General features: G+C 41.1%; 1 protein-coding gene across 1 annotated transcript in view; it reads right to left on the reverse strand.

Annotated features, from left to right (window-relative positions):
• The window catches only part of STON2 (stonin 2), a 74,961-nt gene that overhangs the window by 41,756 nt on the left and 13,680 nt on the right, over nt 1-19,525 (reverse strand). The window contains exons 2-4 of the mRNA XM_082283794.1: nt 16,398-16,606; nt 15,713-15,967; nt 9,287-9,484 (exon numbers count right to left, since the gene is read on the reverse strand). Coding sequence (XP_082139920.1) covers nt 9,287-9,484; nt 15,713-15,967; nt 16,398-16,485 — 541 coding nt within the window. The 5' untranslated portion in view covers nt 16,486-16,606. The remainder of the gene's footprint in view (nt 1-9,286; nt 9,485-15,712; nt 15,968-16,397; nt 16,607-19,525) is intronic.

Consider the following 19,525-nt stretch of genomic DNA (forward strand, 5'->3'; position numbering starts at 1 on the left):
TATGAGAGAACGTGATCTAGGATATAACAATCAATTTGAATATAGTGCAAGGGTACTTGCCTGATGCACTGGCACAAAAGGAAGTAAGATCCTGGGATGTATCAAGGCAACAGTTCTTGAAGATGGGAAAACTAGTATCTTGGTATCAGGCTGTGGTGAGACCTCAGTCTTGCACAGTTTTGATCACCACATACCCAAAATAGTTATTCAAACAGCAATGTGAGCTGAGAAAAGCTTTCTAGGATGAGGAGGAGAATGGAGAACCAGAATACTAAAGAGCTTGTCTCATTCAGTTTAGCAAATGAACACAGAGAGAGAGATAATTACCCTGTATAAATATATTAAAGTGCTTACACTGGAGAGGGCAAAAAGCTATTTGAAAGACAATATTGGCACAGGAACACATGGGTAGGAAATGGTCATGAATACATTTACATCAGGGTCCTGGGAAATAGATTCCATTCCTATGATCTTAAGTGAATCATGTTTAAAGCTCTCTGAAATGTCTACATGTGAAAATACAGCAGCTTCAATAAACTGTTGAAAGCCTGTAATGGGCTTGAGAACACGGAGCTACAGGACATATGCTGGCAGGATCTCTAATCTCCTTTTAGACACTAAATTAAATGGCTAGATTTGGAGAGGAGCACACTGAGCTGAAGCTGTTTGGAAATTTTGTTCAGCTGTAAAAGGAATAGCTGGGACATGAGAATCTTGAAAACAGTTTTAGGTGCAAAACCCAGATCTGGACTTCTTCACAAAAAGTACTGAGCACTCTTAATAGTTTTAAAAAATTGAGTCCTAAGTGGTAAATTCAAATTAGTCTCCATGAAATATACTGCAGTACCACAAGGGTACTGACAAGTAAATTGGACTGGCATCCATGTGACAAAACCCAGAACTGCAATTCTCATTCTTGCTAACCAAGATCAGAATGAAGAAATAGCATGAAGTCTCCTCTTCCTCTCATGCAATATGCACAGTCATAATGCAAATACCAGTTTATACAGGCAGAGGATTTTGGTCTCATCTCTCAAACATAAGGACACTTAAGACGAAATTGCTTCTAATAACAGATGAACATGGTTACTAAGTAAGATTCATGTCATAATCTGTGCTCCAGTATTGTATGGTTTGATCAAGGCTAGATGAGGTAAAAACCAGAGATATTGAAGTAAAGACATAAATCAGCAATCTCCCTAGAGTACTGGCATCCAGCTTTGCTCATTTCTGCCTTGAATGGACAGAAAGTGTTACATTTTTTCCCTAACACTGGGGCTGAATAAAAGAAAAAAGGCATCAGTCCTGATAAAAATGGACATTTATCACACGTTTCTAAGTGAGCACAAGAAAATAAGTTGTCAGCATAGAAGCTGAAGGTTTTGCTTAAATGATTCTGTCCACTATTCATGTTTTTGACAAATCTGCTTCCCATTTTATCCCACACTGTTCTTTGAGGAGATTACTCTATAACTGATCCCCTACAGGAGTTCATCATCACTTTTCCAATTCCTGTGCTGCGTAGTCCAGTGATCCCCTGAGCCTTTCTTATGGTTCAGATGATATCACAGCAAGAGAGAAACAAGCAAATCCATGCATTTGGGTATTGCAAAATTTCTCATTCTTACTTGCTCTCTGCTGCTGCCAGCTTTTTCACTGGCTGTTTCACTCTGCCAGTTCCATTCAGCCCCTTCATAATCAGACAGGAAATTCCACACAGAACTGGGATCTCTAATCAAGAGCACATGCAATGATTTACAGCTCATGTTAATTGGTACTAGTGCTGAAGCCTTGCTTGCTTCTCTGCCACGTAGAATCGAGGGTGGGAAATGCCAGTTCTCAGGTGGGTGACTCCTCCCTGCGGTGAATCCCGCTGTGGTTTGGGAGCTGTGGAATTGTGTTCCTTGGGGTGCAGCCAGTGCTGTGGGGCACTGGCTGTGCTGCTGAGCAGCATGGAGCTGGGACAGTGCTTCTCCAGAGCTACTCTATGGCTACAGTGCCATTCCTGCCTCCTGTCAGCAGTACAGCAGCATGCTGCCAGGAACTGAATGCAACAGGCAAGGGAGGGAATGTCGCTGAAGACTGACACTGATGTTTTCCACTTTGAAAGAGCTGGATGTGGGGAGATATCTTGGTGTTCTTCTCTCCCAGCAGCTTTAAGCTTGGAAGCCACTTAGCATCCTGCAGAATTGCTCCAAACAAACCAAGCTGTTCCTCTGTCGACACAGCCATCACGGATAGCTGTTGCACTTAAGCATTCCATCTCCAATTAAGCATTCCATCTCCAATTAAGCTTTACACTGAAATGTCCTGTCCAGCTGCAAAATCTCCTACTGAACTCCTCGGGCTTATCACATCAGCATGTGGGTTTCTGCATTAGAGAGCAACTGGGGCCAACATAAACACTGGCTGAGGAATCACAGCCTTACAAACAGAAATAAAGGGCTTTGTACCACCTAGTCTGCCTCATGGGCCTAAGGCAAACTACAAAGCATCTCCTCACATCTATTTTCTCAGGATATTGCCTATATAAAGGGAGATCAGAAGGTCAGTCCTGTGACTGGCCCTGGACTTCTCCCTGCTTTCTTTTTAGCTGATCTGACTACATAAAAACATTAGTGAATAGGTGTGAAAAGAGTGGAATCCATCAAGATTACCATGTAGGCTCAGCACTTAGCTCTTCTATAATAAAGATAACCCTGCTACAAGTCCACAGTTACTGTACCGTGCACTTCCGAATAGCCATGAGAACAAAACTCAGCACCTGAACTAGGAGATGCTCCTTTAGCTGTTTGCAGCACAGGGCCAATGACATACACAAGATCAGAACTGATTCTATGCTAGCATGCAGACAAGAAAACACTCAATTAAACAGCACATTTATTACATTTTTTAGTATATATCTATTTAGATAAAAACTTTTTAATTAAAACATTTCCAAGCAATAATGAAAATCAGGCTCAGTTCTTTCATGCTGTCACCTTCTCCTCTCATACTTTGCCTCCTCCTTGTCTTAGACTTGGTTTTCTTAGAATGTGGAGGAGCAAGGAAGGACTAATTAATTCACAGGGGTAAGCACCATAAGACTCAGCCTAGCAGGCATTAGTAGGAGCAGACACTTCTGAGCTTTCTTCTAATTCCTTTTTTACTCTAAGAGCAATGTTAAATCCTGTCCTCCTACACCCTGATATTTCTCATTGTTCCTGAAGAAAAAGCAAGAATCTGATAGTCCTACAGCAGCATCAACCACTCCTTTGGGAGGCAAGGTAACAGAGCAGATAAGTAATCATTGTTATTTTCTGGGGCATAGTTGAGGCAGATATTGAACCTTTTGAAGTTAGCAGACTACATTTAGCCCCACAAGAGCTGGCAGAGCTGAGCTCAGTGACATCTCAAATTTGCTTTAAGTGTTATCACTAGGAGAATCCTTTCTAAAAATGAAGTTTTGAAGGGATGGAAATGGCTGAACAGGGGCTAACTTTGCTGTAGTTGATGTTAATCAGGATGATATTATGCAAGTATTTTCTCAGGATATGGTAGTATTATAGAATGGCTTGGGTTGGAAACGACCTTAAAAATCATCTTGTTTCAACCCCCCTGCCATGAGCAGGGACACCTTCCACTAGACCAGGTTGCTCCAAGTCCCACCCAGCCTGGCCCTGAACAGTACCAGGGATGGGGCATCCACAGCTTCTCTGGGCAATCTCTTCCAGTGCCTCACCACCCCCACAGTAAAGTTTCTTCCATATTGCCAGTTCATGTTGAGCTTCTCACCCACCAACACCCCCACATCCTTTTCCTCAGAGCCGCTCTCAATGCATTCTCTGCACAGCCTGCATTGTGCTGTATATTTCAAACTGAATTTAGGGGTTTGGTGCAGAAATGACTGGGTGAGGTTCTTTGGCCTAAGACATGCAGGAGGCCTGACTAGACAATAATAATGACAGCACAGTCTTCCTTTCTGACCTTAAAGTCTATGACTCAGATGACTGCACACCAAGATTATTTTGTAATTCTCTCTACTGAATTGATAGAAAGAAACCTTTGTTTATTGTTGTACCTGTTCTTTCTCCATTCTAACACTTCCCTCTTTCTCCTGGCAGATTTTCTGTGCCTTCCTTCCTGCCATAAGGAGGGACTGAGACAGTAACTCTGGTCCACTGCTTTTAACTGCAGTCTTCATCAGAGCATGACTGTCAGTCTATATGGCAAAAGCCATTTCTACTTCACCTAGGTCCAGCTTGCAGAACCAAGCTGCAGGCTTCCCCACTGAAGAACAGGGATGAGGACTGAACACTACTGCAGAGGTCATTGGGATACTGTGGCCAGGAAGCTTTGAAGAGTAGCTAATTCCCAGTACACAGGTCTACCTTGGGATCACAGCACTTCTACTGCTATGAATTATCTAGACCTAGCTTCCCAGATCTGCCCTGTATTAATCTTAAAGAAGCTAAAAATGCTTGAGAAAAATATGGGATGACAACTAGGATATAAAACTCCTGAATTGCTAGTTGGTATTGGACGTGAAGAATAAAAAAACCCCTACCTCTGGTGCTGAATTTAGCTCTTACAGGTTGGAGTTGTTTAAGAGTATATTTTAGGTGCTATTTGTTCATGGTACTCTGGAGTCCCCTCCTCCTTGAAGCAAGGGTTGGATGTTCCTCTCTGCAGCCTCTCCAGCTGGCTTTGGCAAGTTTTTCATGAGTCTGGAACTGGGACACCAGCACAAGCTGGTTAATAGTTACACAGCATAACTGAAGTGCAGTTCTGGATGCAAGGTGGTAATCATCAGCATATATAATTTTCCCCCTTTCCCTGGTAATTAACATGGAATAACTTCAGAGCTTGTAGCCTGTTTCTGACATTCAGTGCAACCACATTGCATGGCTATATAATCTGTTCAAAGCTGCTTGTTTGAAACTCACAGAACACCATTCTTGCCATCATCATATCAGGATTCAGTATCTAGCTGGCTGCAGTTACAGAAGAAATGTGTGTAAGAGAACTACTGCAGAAAAGCATTAGGAAAAGGTTTGAAAAGTTACTACTTGCCCTCTATTACCTTCAAGAGAGAGCTGGAGCTGAGCCTTGTCAGAATTGCCATTTCCAGGTTTTGAAACAGAAGCACCAGAACCCCCTTAAACCATGTGTTTTACTTTGAAAATAACAACATTCTCAGAATTAATTTCTTGTGCTATTTATTAACTGTCTGGATTTTGAGAAGTTAGGGGTCACATACACAACCTTCTATCTCCAAACATGCAGATGTTCTCAGACAATAATAACATAGCAATTTCCTCAGTATCCCAGTAGTCCCAGAGATTCAGGAGAGTGCCAGAGAGAACAACTGGTCAGCAAATTGAATTGTTAACATCAAATGTGGCTTATCTGCAGTTTTGCTAAGATACGAACCACAACAGAAACAACACAACTAGCAATGATGCACCTAAAACTGCTATGAGGAAACTTATGCCTACACACAGACATACACATACTTTATTATATGACTTTATTATATAATACAGATAGATTCTATTATATATTCTATTAAATTTGTAATAGAATATAGTTTATAAGCGATGTAAGTATAGATATTATCTTCTTTATTACATACATACTGACCATATATAAGTATTTATATTTTGTATACAATTTAATTTCAATTTATATTAATAAAATTATTTTAAAGAAGAATGGTGAAATGCAGAAATATAAATCAAGTTGTTAGGGTATTTGGGCACAACCTCAGAACAGATCTCGGTGCTTCCAGATCTATAACCACAGTTACAAGAAGGCCTCTCCCTTGCTCCTCTGACTCGCAGATATTTGGCCTTTTTTGAAAGCTGAGACAGGCATCTGCTACAGAAGGAACAAATACTTGTATTGTATCAGTAACAGAGATGTCCTGTGTTACTTATCTTGCAGAGCACAGCACAAAGGCCAAAAGTTCCCACTTCTTTTCATGCTCATTGATCCAAGCTGAGCGACACGGCGAGGCATGGCAAGAACTCTGAGGCAAGGGGCCACTTCACCAGCACCAAACACAGCTTCACACACACTGAAACCCCAGCTGTTGCAAAGTGCTTGCTGTTGCAACCATGTAAACATGCCCACGTTAAATGGACAGTCGGCTATCACCTGACCCACATTTATTGGCTAGCTGCTGCAGGCTAAAGAGCCCCTCATGCTGACAAAGATGAGGGCAATATAAAAGGCTTCTTGGTGCCAGAGTTCAAACAAGCATAGGCAATGTAGTGCAGCATCTCTCAGCTGCACTTTGATAGAAAAGCAAATCTTTTTCAGTTCTGCTCATGCAACTTTTACCTTCACCACTGTGAACATTGCTGCCTTTACATGATATTACTCTGCTTATCCCAACTCCATCAGTCGGGAGGTTTTCTGCAGTCCCCTGTAGCAAGGGTAAACTTTCAGGTTGGGATCATTCAAGTCTCTCTCATCTTTTTCAGATATTCTCAGATATCTTCCTAAGCCATATCTTGCATAAACACATGCATTACATAAAGCTCAAGCCCATAAGTTTTACACTCAAATCTTGTGTCAGTTGTGAGAAAGTTAATTCCCAAACAGTTTTACCTGCTTAGACACCAAGATGCACATTCTTATGGCTGGGACTTGTCTCTGCGTAGGCCTGCAGTCAGACCTACCTCAGGCTTTCATCTGCTCCCACACAAAACCCTGTGCCCTGAACTATCACAGGCAGTTGGTGTTTAAGCATTTTGCATGCAAGATAAATTCAAGACAAATGGTGAAATTATGGAACAGAGTATCCTTTCATCCTGTTCAGGCAATAAAAATTCACCATGGCTAAAACAGTTATTTCACTTAGCATCTGACCACAGAGTGGAATTTTTCATGCTTTTCTCAACACTAAGTTTTTCCCACTTGAAACAGTATTAAACCCAGACTATTTTATAGACCTGATTCTTCACCATCACGAAGTAGATCAAACATTGATTACTTATTTTCATAGGTTTTTTCAGCAATGAAATTAGTCTGATATTTTTTTTCCCTTCAGCAAGCTTGACCTTGGAATCAACATCCTGGCTAACAGTCAAGGTAACTTCATCATCACACAGAGCACGAGGATTCCTCTCTTTGCCTTCATGGCAAAAATACATGCCATTTCATTGCCTTGATGGAGCCTTCAAACTTCACTAGAGACTGAGGCAGCCAGTCTTCTGAGGGGAGAAATGCAAATCAAATGCTTGAATCAAGTCAGGTTTAAAGAACTGAATTTCTGGAGAGGGGCAGAGAGGAAGGAGAGAAGAAATTGATCACACATTTTTTATCCACTGTGATGGTGGGATGATGGTGGACTGAACAACAGAAAAGCAGCAAGAGCAGTACAACAATTCCATGGCCACTGGGTCCTCAACTTCCTCACTTCCACATACCTTCCTCATGCCAGCAGCCAGCTCAGCGAGTGGGCTGTGAGGCATGCCAGGAACAGGACAAACATGCACTTTGTTCATGCTGCCCTTTTGCAAACTCCACACCTGGTGATAGGAAGACTCAATGTACTATTTCATACTTCAAGTACCAGTACCTCTAAGGTACTGGAAGTGTATCTTATGCTTTAGGTATCTTATGTTTTAACTAATAGCACAGCCTTGCTTGTATCTTACCTACTTTTTTACTTTAAAAATTTTTAAGGTGACTGGAATGTGTTTTTGTACTCATCTTGCTAATAAATATGTCAGTTTGTGACTGACTGAGAAAGAACTAGTAAGAAGGTTGCACACAAAGCTTTTACTGAAGTATCAACTTCACTTTGGGCCATATATAGGACATAAAGTCCCATATGTGTGCCAGGCATATACAGCAGCCCTTTTGTCTTTGACTTTCCTATATGATGCAAAGTTATATGGACTGGGCATCCCTCATTTCCTTCGCTCAGATGGAGACAGCCCCAGTGACAGCAGCCTACAACAAATCAACAAAACAGAAATATCCAGCACATACTATGTCTTGCCTATTCTACCTTTCTACCAAAAAGTGGTTTCCAAACGCAGAGGTACAGAGAAGCAGAGTGTTCTAAAATAAAAATGGTCACACAGATTTGTGGTAACCTCATTGTTTGAAAAAAGAAATAGCTCTACTTATCCAAAGTAACTACTACTTCTCCAGAAATCCTTTGTCTAAAGTACTGAGCCAGCACCTACCATGTTGCTGTTTATAAACTTGCCCAGAAGTCTAACCCAGCTTCACTGAACCACCAAATAATACTCTTTGCAGGTGTTACATGTATATATTTCTTATGGAAGGGACATACGACTTCAGCAAGGCTTAGGAAGCCCATTCTCACAAAACAGATCTTATTTCCAACATATTTTTACATTCACCACCTGAGAGAAAACACATTAAATATCTCCCAGGTCTGAGCTATCAAGACACTAGGGAATCAATTTTCATCACCAAACTGGCTAGCTACTGACCTTCCTCAGCTTGGGTTGAACAGCTTCCAACATACTGCAGGTGCTTCCTCCTGGAGCTGTGTATTGACTTTTTGTGTCCTGACATGTCAGCTTTTTTTACGCACTGTGAAAGTCAGCTTTGTCATTCAGGAGTTTCCATTCTCCATGGCATGACTGGCACCACTCTGCTTTATTTCTCCTGCTTCAGAGATTACCCAGAGTACAACTGAGGAGCAAAGAAGCTACAATGCCATGTAGCATATCTTTCCACAATCAGGATTGTATCTGAATAGAGCCCTACAAGGTCAGATATAAGATCCTTAAATGGTTAAACTCTGCTGGTGAACCATCCTGTCATGTCTTACACTCTCTCTGCATTACTGTTCAGTAACAGCGCAAAGCACAATGCAAAGAACGCATCCAGCAAACTGGATCTGTGTCTTGGCACTCACTGAAACAGAGAGGGCCATGCAGAGCTGGGCCTGCCTCAGCTCAATACAATGTTAAGAAAATTTCTGCATGGAAATTCAGGAAAGGCATCCAGCTTCTCCCACAACATACTAGTTCCCAGATCAGCTTAAGCTGATGTGGCACGTGAAAACCAGAAATGCTCCAAGTCTATCAACAGGTACATAGTCGCATTTGGCTCTAACTTCAGGAGCCTGCACATGTCAGGCATGTGTAAAATCCAAGTGTGATTTTTTTGGAATTGGAGTAGAACAAAATGTTAGTCTGCCTAATCCTTGAGTTTGTTCTGCTTTGGATCCATTCCCTGAATGGCTCAGTTCTGAACAGTGAGTTTGAGTAGCATCAAAAGGATCGAGATGGAAGCTTGAAGGCTTCCCTCTTACCAGCTGAATCTGCTGCAGATGTTCTACCACTGGTCAAGTCCTCGGTATTAAGTGACTGCAGGTCTGTGTAGGAGGGGGCAATGCTTGGGCTGCTGGTGTCCTCTGAGTTGGTTGTCCAGCTGCTCTCTGAGGCACGGGCTTGCCTCTCAGAAGAGTTGGAAGAAGGGGAAGTCCAGCTGGGTGCTTTTGATGCAGACACTGATTGCAGAAAACAGGTATTGGTTAGAGACATATAGGGCAATCTACCCAAAGATCACAACTATTCCAAAGACATGCTAGATCAGTGTACTGAGGCTCTGTAAATATAAATTCCAACATCCACAGCAACACAATTATTTCATAACAAACACAGAGCAACTTAACCAGTGCCAGGCACTGTTAACCTCCAGCAGTACTCAGCTATCTGCCTTAGATCCCATACTGCTGGTAGCCATATGCTTTCCTGTTGCTCAAGTATTGGAGAAGCTGTGACTTTTCAGAACAAAATTTCATGTTTCTGACACTGCTGACAAGACCTGAATATGTCTGTTAAGAAACACAGAGGAGTTTTTACAGTACCACAGATTTTTTTAAAGTGGTTTTATTATATTTAATTAAGCATTCCCTATTTGTGACACCCACTCAAATGCAGTCATCAACTCAGGAATGCTCCACATGTAGGGGTAGCATAAAAACAACCAGAAATTGACCTACTGATGTGCACTATGAACGGCTTTTGTTTTTGAACATGCGGAATGGAGAGTCCCAATCTGAATACACTACATAACATTTCTGCTCAGTGTAGACCAAAAATCCTGTTCTACTCATTTGCCAGACTTGCATGTCAAACAGTTAAGTCCTGCCTAACCATCACCTCAAGTTCAGAACACAGTCATACACATCCACTGCTGTGAGTCTGTATTGTGTACTCTTTCTATTGCATACTCTTTGCCCACAACATCACTTGAATGGTAGGAACAATGGATGACTCTAGTGAAGAAATAATACTAATAAAAAGAAAGTTATGGTTAAAGAGTCTTCCTGAACTATGGAAAACTGTATAGGTAGAGACTAGTTCTAATTTAATATCAGCATAATAGCTATTTTCTAAGTTAGTACCTCTATATTTAGGTGTTACACCAACAGAGATCCTCATGCACCCCAAATCTTGCAGTACTGAACAACTGCTGACACAGAGATTCTCTTCTCAGCGTGTAATAAATAAACAACCCTTACTAGATTGACAGAATTTTGGAAAAAAAAGAAAAATTAACGTTAAAGAAGATTTATCTTGTGTGATGTGATGGGGCACTGCCTCATTATGGAAACCTTGTTGTGCGCACAGACAGAATATCCTAACAGTGCTCTCTGCCTTGCCTCTTGAGAAGTGTGAATTTATTTTGTATCTCTGCACTGACGGCTTCAGGTAAGCAGGCACTGGTATTTTTATATGTGTACAGCTGTGAGCCTACATACTGAGAGGCTTCTGAGTAGAGTCATCCCTAAGGATGAGGAGCTGAAAGTCAGATCTGTCTCCTTATTGCACAGGTTGACAGCTGTTGTGTTAGACACACAACCAAAGCCCACCCCTCCTCCCTCCAGGAACTGTGCACTGCTGTGCTCAATGCCTCTAGAGAAAGGATGATGAATGTGTGATTATAATGTCAGTCCCGCTCTCAGTCCTTTTGTTAAACATGGCATGAGGCACCTGAAAAGCCATCCTTAAAATTTCACCTGAAATTGCTTTGACAGACAGCACCTTATTTGGATGTAGAGGACAAGCTGAAAAACTGAGCTCTGTATGTGGATCACTAACAAGAGCCAAGTTTATTTTAAAGTGTGCTTTATATCCTAGAAACTGTGGAATTATTTTATTTAAAAAAGATCTTAGATTTGCAGTATTTTTTTGTTTTAAGTCAGTCACAGCAATATGAAAAACAGGCTAATTTAGAACCATGTAAGATATAATAACTTATATACTGCCAACTAGTTTTGTGCTTTCCAAAACCAATTTTTATTTAATATGGTGACTGACTGGACTAGTGTTGCCAAATACTTCTATTTAAGGCCAAATTAATTTTATTCCAGGTAAATTGGGCCATCTTGAACAAATAGAATAGTTTGGTTTTTTTCTAAAAAGAGTCCTGTACTTTGGGAAATCAAAACCACAGACAGCTTTTTCTGCAACAGGTGTTCTTTAAATTCTTACTACAGTCAACTTCTACCTGTGACTGTTCTAGGTTCCCCAAAACTAACCCTTGAAACTAGCAAAAGTGTATTTTCCCCTATGCTGAGCCAAAAGGCTATTTAGCAATCTCAAAAAGCAAGACAAGCAAAAGTAAACATCTACACATGTTTAAGATCTCTCTTCAGATGCTTCTGCTGCTGCTTTTCAGATTCCTGGAAGTACTGCAGCCAAATTCCTACATGAGGCAGGGCTTTTTTGTAAAAATTTTGAATTCAGTCTCTAATGCCAATAGCTGGAGAGTCACAGCCTTTCTGTTGCAGGAATTTCTCAGAAGTCTGTTTGTGTTGAAAGACCAGTGCCAGAACTATCCCTAAAATGCAAATTCTGTAGCATGTGTTGGATACTGAAAATCAACTCATTGTTTCCCAGACCAAAAAATGTTTCCTTCAACATGCATTTTACTTTTCTTGACATCTTTATTCTTAAAACAATGGATTGGTTTTTAATATGCAGATTTACCTTGAAGCATTAATTCCTCTTTAGTGTTTTGCGGACCTGTTCCTTGATCCCTACACTGTATTACAATAAACCATGTTGGTGTAATTTCCTTTCTTATTACATAGGACTTCAAATTTTTCTGATTTTAGGATAGCATCACAGTTTCTAGTGACAGGTGTAGTTTCTGGCTGCGGATCTTGTGTCGCAAATATTGCCCACTTTCAGAGAGAACAGCACAAAGTAGTTAAGCTCAGATATGCTGTTGGATAGCCTCTCAAGAGGCATGGTAGGAGTCCAAGTTATTTGAGCCATTTAAAACCAGACAAAGCTCTTGGGAAGAAGTGAGACTGGCTGTGTGGGTAGGATGGATGATGTAACAGATCTTGCCTTAGTCTAATTTTGGTGCTCTGCTGAATACCTCATTGAATTGAAGAGTGCAGCTAACACTGACAGAATATGAGACTGTGAGCCGGAGGCCCATTGTGTAACAAATGCAAATGTTTTGTCACCCGCTGGCTGTGATCATTTACAGATTGTGTAGTGTTCATGATAGGAGCATTTCGGTCAGCCTAAAAATCTCATTTTTCACTTTGGCAGCAACCGTTTGACTAGGCTGATAATAACCATAACAAAAATCAAATTTCTTCTTTTCCCAGCAAAAGGAAAACAGAGAAGAGGTCACCACAATACATCATTTCTGTGACTAAATATTTCTGTAGCTTCACCCAAGAATTTTTGCGGCTCAAGGAGAAATCCACATGATTTGGCAGCTGTCAGTTAACTATACATAAAGCCCAAATGCAGAAATATTTTGAAACAAACATTTTGCTTAGCATTTACTCTGCCTGAACCTGGTAGAAGGAAGGGTTTACAAGAACATCCTAAATAAAGATAGTTCTCACTGTGAGGCTTACTATGGGCACTTTTCATTTTTGTACCTCAGATTTTGACCTTTCTTCTCATCTTCCATATTCTTTGTCTGTTTGTTCAGCCCTGTTTCTTGCCATCAATCCCCCTGATCTCTGCTCCCCCAGTAATGTCTTCACTTTTCCCAAAACAACAAGGGTCCAGCATTAGCCTTGGTTTTCTTTCAAATTTATTTCCTATAGGACAACCACTACATTCTAGCTGTCTTTATTGTCTTGCTATTTTTTTAGACTCTGAGCACTTTGGGACAAATATTTGGTTTTGGGGAAACCTGCACCAAAATACTGTAGCCCTAATGTCAGAGTAAGACAGCATCTCTCTCTCCTAGGACCCATCCTCTTTGCTCTCACGGCACTCTGGAAATCCCACTTTCCAAGCCCTTTTCAAAATGTGTTTCCAGGCAGCCTGGCCACCAGCCTGGGTAATTATCTAGTCAGCTGAGCAGCTGCTCAAGCAGGGACAGACAGACAGACGATTTCCCAACAGCGCTGGAGCCCTGACAGGAACGCGACCGACCGGAGGTGCTGAGCCTCCAGGACGTTGCTCTTCACAGCTGCCTGCACAGGACGCAGATTTCAAATGTGTCCATCCTTCTCACACCAATCCTTCTGTTTGTACTTGGCCTTTATACTCTTCCCCCCCTGCCACCGCCCCAGTCTGGGTATTGGCTATTGTTCTTATGCAGAACGTTTGCTACTGGAAATGAATAATTGCTGCCACCACGGGCTTTCCACGGAGTGTGTCAGCGTACACAACGTCTCCAGCTTTGCTGCCGCCCACAGAAAAAATCGTGATCTGCACAATAATGGAGAATAACTAGGCTGAAGTTTACCCTACCTCTTGCTGTCAAATGTCCCTCAAAGCAAAGGGCCAGAAACAAAGAGCTGTCATTTTTTCTTCCCTTTAGAGGCTGTCAGCTGCACTGGTCTGGCCATTTATCATACAGGGTCCAGAATAAGAGTGGGACCAGCTCATAAGCAAGCATTTTAAAATATCCTTAGGAAACACCTCCTTAGGATTCCTATATAGTTCATAGAATAAAAGCTTCCCATGCAAGAATTACATGGAGTACATCCTGGTCTGACTGCTAGGGGAACAACCCTCCTCCATGAATCTCAGTCAGATGCCAAAGTTAGCATGTAACTATCCTCCCTCAGTGACATGGACCACACAGGACAAGCCTCTACAGGGGCACAAATGAGTGTCTTCAAAACTGCAATGCTTTTGGAAAGTCTATTCTACTCTCCTCATCTTGATATCCTAGACCTCTGCCTACAGACTAGTATCCCCTGTGACTGAAAACACACACCAAGAGGCAGTGCTTTTGCTAAGCACATACCTTAACATTGGGCCACATCCCTCTACATGTAGGACATCAAGTAATATACCATAAAATTCATTTTATGGAAGTCTCTTTCTTATGATTAGCTTTATTAAGGTTGAGCAAAGATTTTTATTTTTCGTTTAAGAAGGTGCATTTATGAGTTTTTCAGTTAACAAGGATATAACAACTTTAGGAAGGAAATACCAAGTCAGAGCAACCAACAGCCCCATTTGAAAAAGTATGTGGCTGTATGAGTAAGCATAAGGATCACATAGCCATGAAACTAGAGAGAGAGGTAGAGCACCTCAGTTTTACATACTTACACTTCATGGGTGCTCTTCCTTCTCTCCACATCACAAGGATCAACAAGTATTTACAACTAAGAACCAACAAATAAATATCAACATAAGAAAATCAGAGAAATATCTTGTAGCCTGAAGATTCTCCTACTTCTGTACAAAGGTCTAACCACTGTCTCAAAAGGACTAGTCTCTAGGACCCATCAAAAGAGCAGATGGAAAACCAGATGGGGTTTACCCAAAACCCAATCTAAAGTTGACAATCCAAGTTTTCTGACAGAAGTATTATTCATGTTACAAGGAATATCTGAAGGACTCAGTGAGCAGAGGAAAGCTATAACTCTTTAAACTGTTTTAATAATTAGCAATCATAAAGTGGAATTAATAAGAGATAATCTCACTGTAAACATGAAAAAATAAACTATTATTTTCTTGGGCAACTACTCCACAACCTCCTGCAAGGAAGGACAGAAGTCTGTTCAAGCAGAAAAGCAAGAAGCTCTTATAGCCACATCAGTTAGCGTAAGCTCATGAGGCAAGCCAGAGGATTTGCATGCATGTTTAAAGTATGTCAGAAAGAACTGCTACATCTGAAGAAAAGTGTACACAGTGCTGGAATTAAGGTAAACTTCTGTTGTCTTTGGAATTCTGCAGCTGGTAAATCATAGCATCAAAAGACAGCAGAAAGTACCAATGAGCACTAGCACAACAGTTATTGGTATCAATAAGCTTCTGGCAAAAAAAATATGGGAACTATGAGCAGGTAAAGACTAAGATCAAGAGGTGATCACCATTCTTTCAGCTCCAGATTACAGAGGCAAATATGGCTCAGACTTTTTTGATGGCTCTTCATACCTCTATATAAGAAATATATACTACTGAAAACACTTCTATGCTCTTTCCCCATGAATGCATTTTGGCAATCTCCAAGACCTAGTCAAGACACAGGTAGAGTGAATCACAGAAGGCTTTCATTTTCTTTACAAAAGAAAATATTTCTTGTTCAATCCAGAAGAATAGTGTGAGCCCTTTTTGAAACTCTGATAACATTAATTGGGTTAAAATAGTACAAACAGTACAGTAGAAACAGTACTGTACAAACTACTCAAAGTACAACTTTGAGAAGCCAAAGAACAAGACAAAAATCTTGTATGCTCTCATTGTACTTTGTTATCTTACTGGAGCAGACCTTTTCATTGCTTTTGCCTCACCTGTTTGGGGGTGGGTTGATGAAGCACTGGTCCACGGTGCCTCTTCAAACTGAACCCAAGCACTGATGGATGATGACAGATCAGTGCTTGGACACACATGGTTACCAAGCACAGCAGAATCCACCTTGTGTTGGTCAGGTGCCTCTTCCAGTGCTGTGCGGAAAAGGTCTTGAAATTCTCCATTTGCATTGTGGTTCTCTTCTGAGGATGTGTCTGAGGAATGAAAACATTTCACTGGAGGATCCCCAGTGCTACCTAAAATAGAGACAACATAGAAAGATTTACAGGATTGACCATTATTTCATTGCTTTTTATTGAAACATCTAAAATTTGCCATTAAATGTAGGAAATTTTCCTTCACCTAATGCAGTTTTTCATTAACACTGGGCAGTCTTGCACTTGATTATAACATGTGAGATTTCCTCCATGGTTGGTTGGATACTGTCTTCCATCTTGAAGGACAGCTCCAAAACCTGTAGTAGATCTACATTACATCACAAGAGGAGGGTAATTTGCCTTTTTGACCCAAATTCTCCTATTCCATAGGGGTAGCAGGAGATAATTCAATCTCTGCACAAACTGCTTCCATGTAAAAGGCAAGCTCTCTAATGTTAGATATATGACAGTAGTTGGTCTAAATCAAGCAAAGAAAGTCTCAAGTTTAAAAGAAAATCACAAAGCTTACCTCGTGGGTTAACAGGGAGGAGCAGCTCATCAGTGAAGGACACCCACTCAGACTGGTGGGAGGCAATGACACTTGTCAGAGATGTCATATTTGCAGCAGGTCACTCATCTTCACTTGGGGATTGTAAGGAGGAGGAAGCCGAATGGGAGAGGTACGGTGAAGATGAGCCAGTAGAGGGAAACACCTCCTCTGCACTTTCTTTTCAAGTGCTGTTAAGACAAGAAAGAAGATGATGTCTTTTTAGAAAATGAAATGGGAGAAACTACTGCCACAGTTTTTTATAATGTACAATGTTAAAGCAATTTATGTGCCACAGTCACAGTACTGTCAAACCACTACCGCCTTTGAGACAGGAATGGCACCCGTGTCTAGGGGAGGGCTACACTTGAGCAACTCCTTACTATAAAGCAACTGAGGGTCTCCAAACATCTTCATGTTACAACAGTCCAGCACCAAAACCAGTATTTTAGTCCTTACTCAAGGGGCCATGCCTTTCATAATCCCAGCAAGAGCAGATGAGGAGATTCTCCCAGGTTTAGCAAATTTTGATTATGATGTAACTTAATCCCTTCTCCAAGCTGTCAACATGTCTTTGCCCACCTTGCTGCTTACTATGTCTAATCCCTCTCCAGAGCAAGCAATAAATTGTATGTTTCATTATCAAAAACATTTATGTAGCTGGTTCTGGAATGAGGATGAGTGGCCAATGACTGTTACCATGGTCTGCGTATAGAGAGATGCCCTCTCATCAAGCTGCACTTTCAACTCTGCTGCTTGACTGGAACTTCACATTTTAATTTTGAAAACCATCTTAGACCTTGTCTGGAGTTAAGCATGATTTTGCTGTAGGTCAGCAAATGTTTTCACAGATGTGGCAACTGAATTTACTAGGGCCTCCAATGGTATGCACCCCACAAAGATCTGGGAATCTGCTAAATGGAATGGAGCACTGCCAAGTGCTCTGGTTGTTCGCTAGTAATTGGCAGGGTCAGGTCCAGGCAGAGAAATTCTCTCTGACAGGCACCCATGACCACCTCAGATTTGCAAACCACTTCAAAACTCTCAGAAGACTCCTCCTAGGGAAGTATGCTAATTCTGTCCCCAATTTTCTCAAGCATTGAAGCTCTTGTTGCCATGGTACTGAAGTACTTGAAAATACTGAAGCTCACACACTTGACTATTTGAAAGCGCTTTAAGCAGCATTTCTTGGCCTCCTGTCTGTCACCTAACTAAAGGGCTTTTCAGGGTGAAACTTCACATTAGTGTACAAGAACAGATACCTCACCGAGACTTCTCTTCACCCTGTATTAACAACAATTGGGCCTAAAAAGCAGACGTATTTAAATGCATTCAATCTTTAAGTATTTTCTGAAGGAGGCAGATCATCAAATAGCTTCCAATATTCTACGCAGGGCCACAAGGTCATTTGTCTGCTGAAGGCAGATCAGCAATCCAGAAAGGGCTGAAAACTTCAAAAGTTTGGAAGTCACCAACCTGCCTGACAACTAGAGAGAATTCATGTTCAGTGTCCGAAGATTAATCTTTTTGAGCAGAATTGAATGCAAAATGTACAATTTCCTGCAAACACAAAAAAGGATTCTTGGAGATAATCCTGATGGTTAAGTGCAATCTGCCATAAGACTGATCCCCTAGCCACAGACTTTCCAGAGCCTATGGCACCCTGACAAGTCACCCTGCATATTTTTCCCTTCTTACACAACCAATTCCCTCCTGCAGGAGGAACAGCAGCGCTTGAGCCCTTATTCCTCCACTGCCATGGCAGGACGCCTGTCTCCATGCAGTGTGGGCAGGTACATTTGCCTGCCTTGCACAACATATCTGTTGGATACTGTTAATAGAAACTACAAAGCTAAACATAGAGGCAAGCTAAGAGAAAAAAAAAAAAAATCAGATGTTTAGGGTCACTTGGATGCCATATGAGGGAAGGAGAGGATGACCTTGGCATCTTGTTTTCCTCATGTGACCAATTAAGCTATTTGTTTTGGGCTTGTTTAAATATCTGTAACTAAGTTTTCTTTTCCCAGACAACTGGATACTGACCTGCCCTTTCTCCTGGAAAAGTCCTGACAGAAGCATGAAGTGGCAGGAAATGAAAAAAGAAAACAGTTTAGCTTGCTCTTGATGCACAGAGACTGCAGTAAAGCTCTTTTTTTTTTTTTTTAATTTCAAGGGGAAAAAAGATATGAAAAGACGCAAGAAAATGGACTGTTTCAGGTGTGCAGATATATGGGAGAATTATACCACTATTTTAAGATGGATTTCCTCTAGAACCCTACTGCCCTGTGACGACCATAATTCTTAAAATCTATTTACCACCAGAGAGAAAAACTAGCACTTCAAAATGGACAGTGAGGTCTATAAGCCCAGAAAAGCATCAGCATACTGTGCATTGAAGGTTATACAACTTCCCCATGACTGGAATTTTCTAGAGATTTCCTAGTTTGGTAAATGAAAGAGACTGTGTTGACTTATCAGGGTTATCACACCTGCAGCCTGAAAGAGAGGAAAGGCAGTCTGAGCAGCTAATAACTTCAAAGATATTCAGAATAGAGGCATTTTGAGGATGCATATGTTAGGTTAAAAAAAAAAAAAAGAAAACTATAGACTTTTGCATTCTTTGAACATTCACAAAAAAGCCTCAATCCCTCCCCTTGACCTAAATGCCTGTACAGAATTATGAATCATGTATAGCTAATACCTGTGCAGACTGTGTGGAAAAAATACTTCATCCACAAATTATTTTTCACCTCTCATTCCCTCTCCAAAATCCTCCTTAGAGAAAGACCTAAGCCCATCCCACTGTGAACCAATGAGCCTCAGCCAGCCCAATACCAGTGCCACTGTGCATTCAGTTAACACAACAATGCTGCCATTAGCAGAACTACTACAGAGGTAGTAATTGGCACCTCCAGAAGAACCATCTGAATTGTGGATAAACCTGGATCCTCTCCATAGCAAAGCAGTCAGCACCACTATTTAAACACTGCAGCAAGTACTCTGCAAGTGAATTTCAGAGTGCTCCTTCCTGTTCTTCAGACTTCTCAAACATCTCTGGTTATTCGTAGAGGAATTAATTTTGGAGCCTACAAGGACTAAGAACAAATAAA

This window comes from Coloeus monedula (assembly GCF_965178545.1).
Source record: "Coloeus monedula genome assembly, chromosome: 6".
Lineage (NCBI taxonomy): Eukaryota > Metazoa > Chordata > Aves > Passeriformes > Corvidae > Coloeus > Coloeus monedula.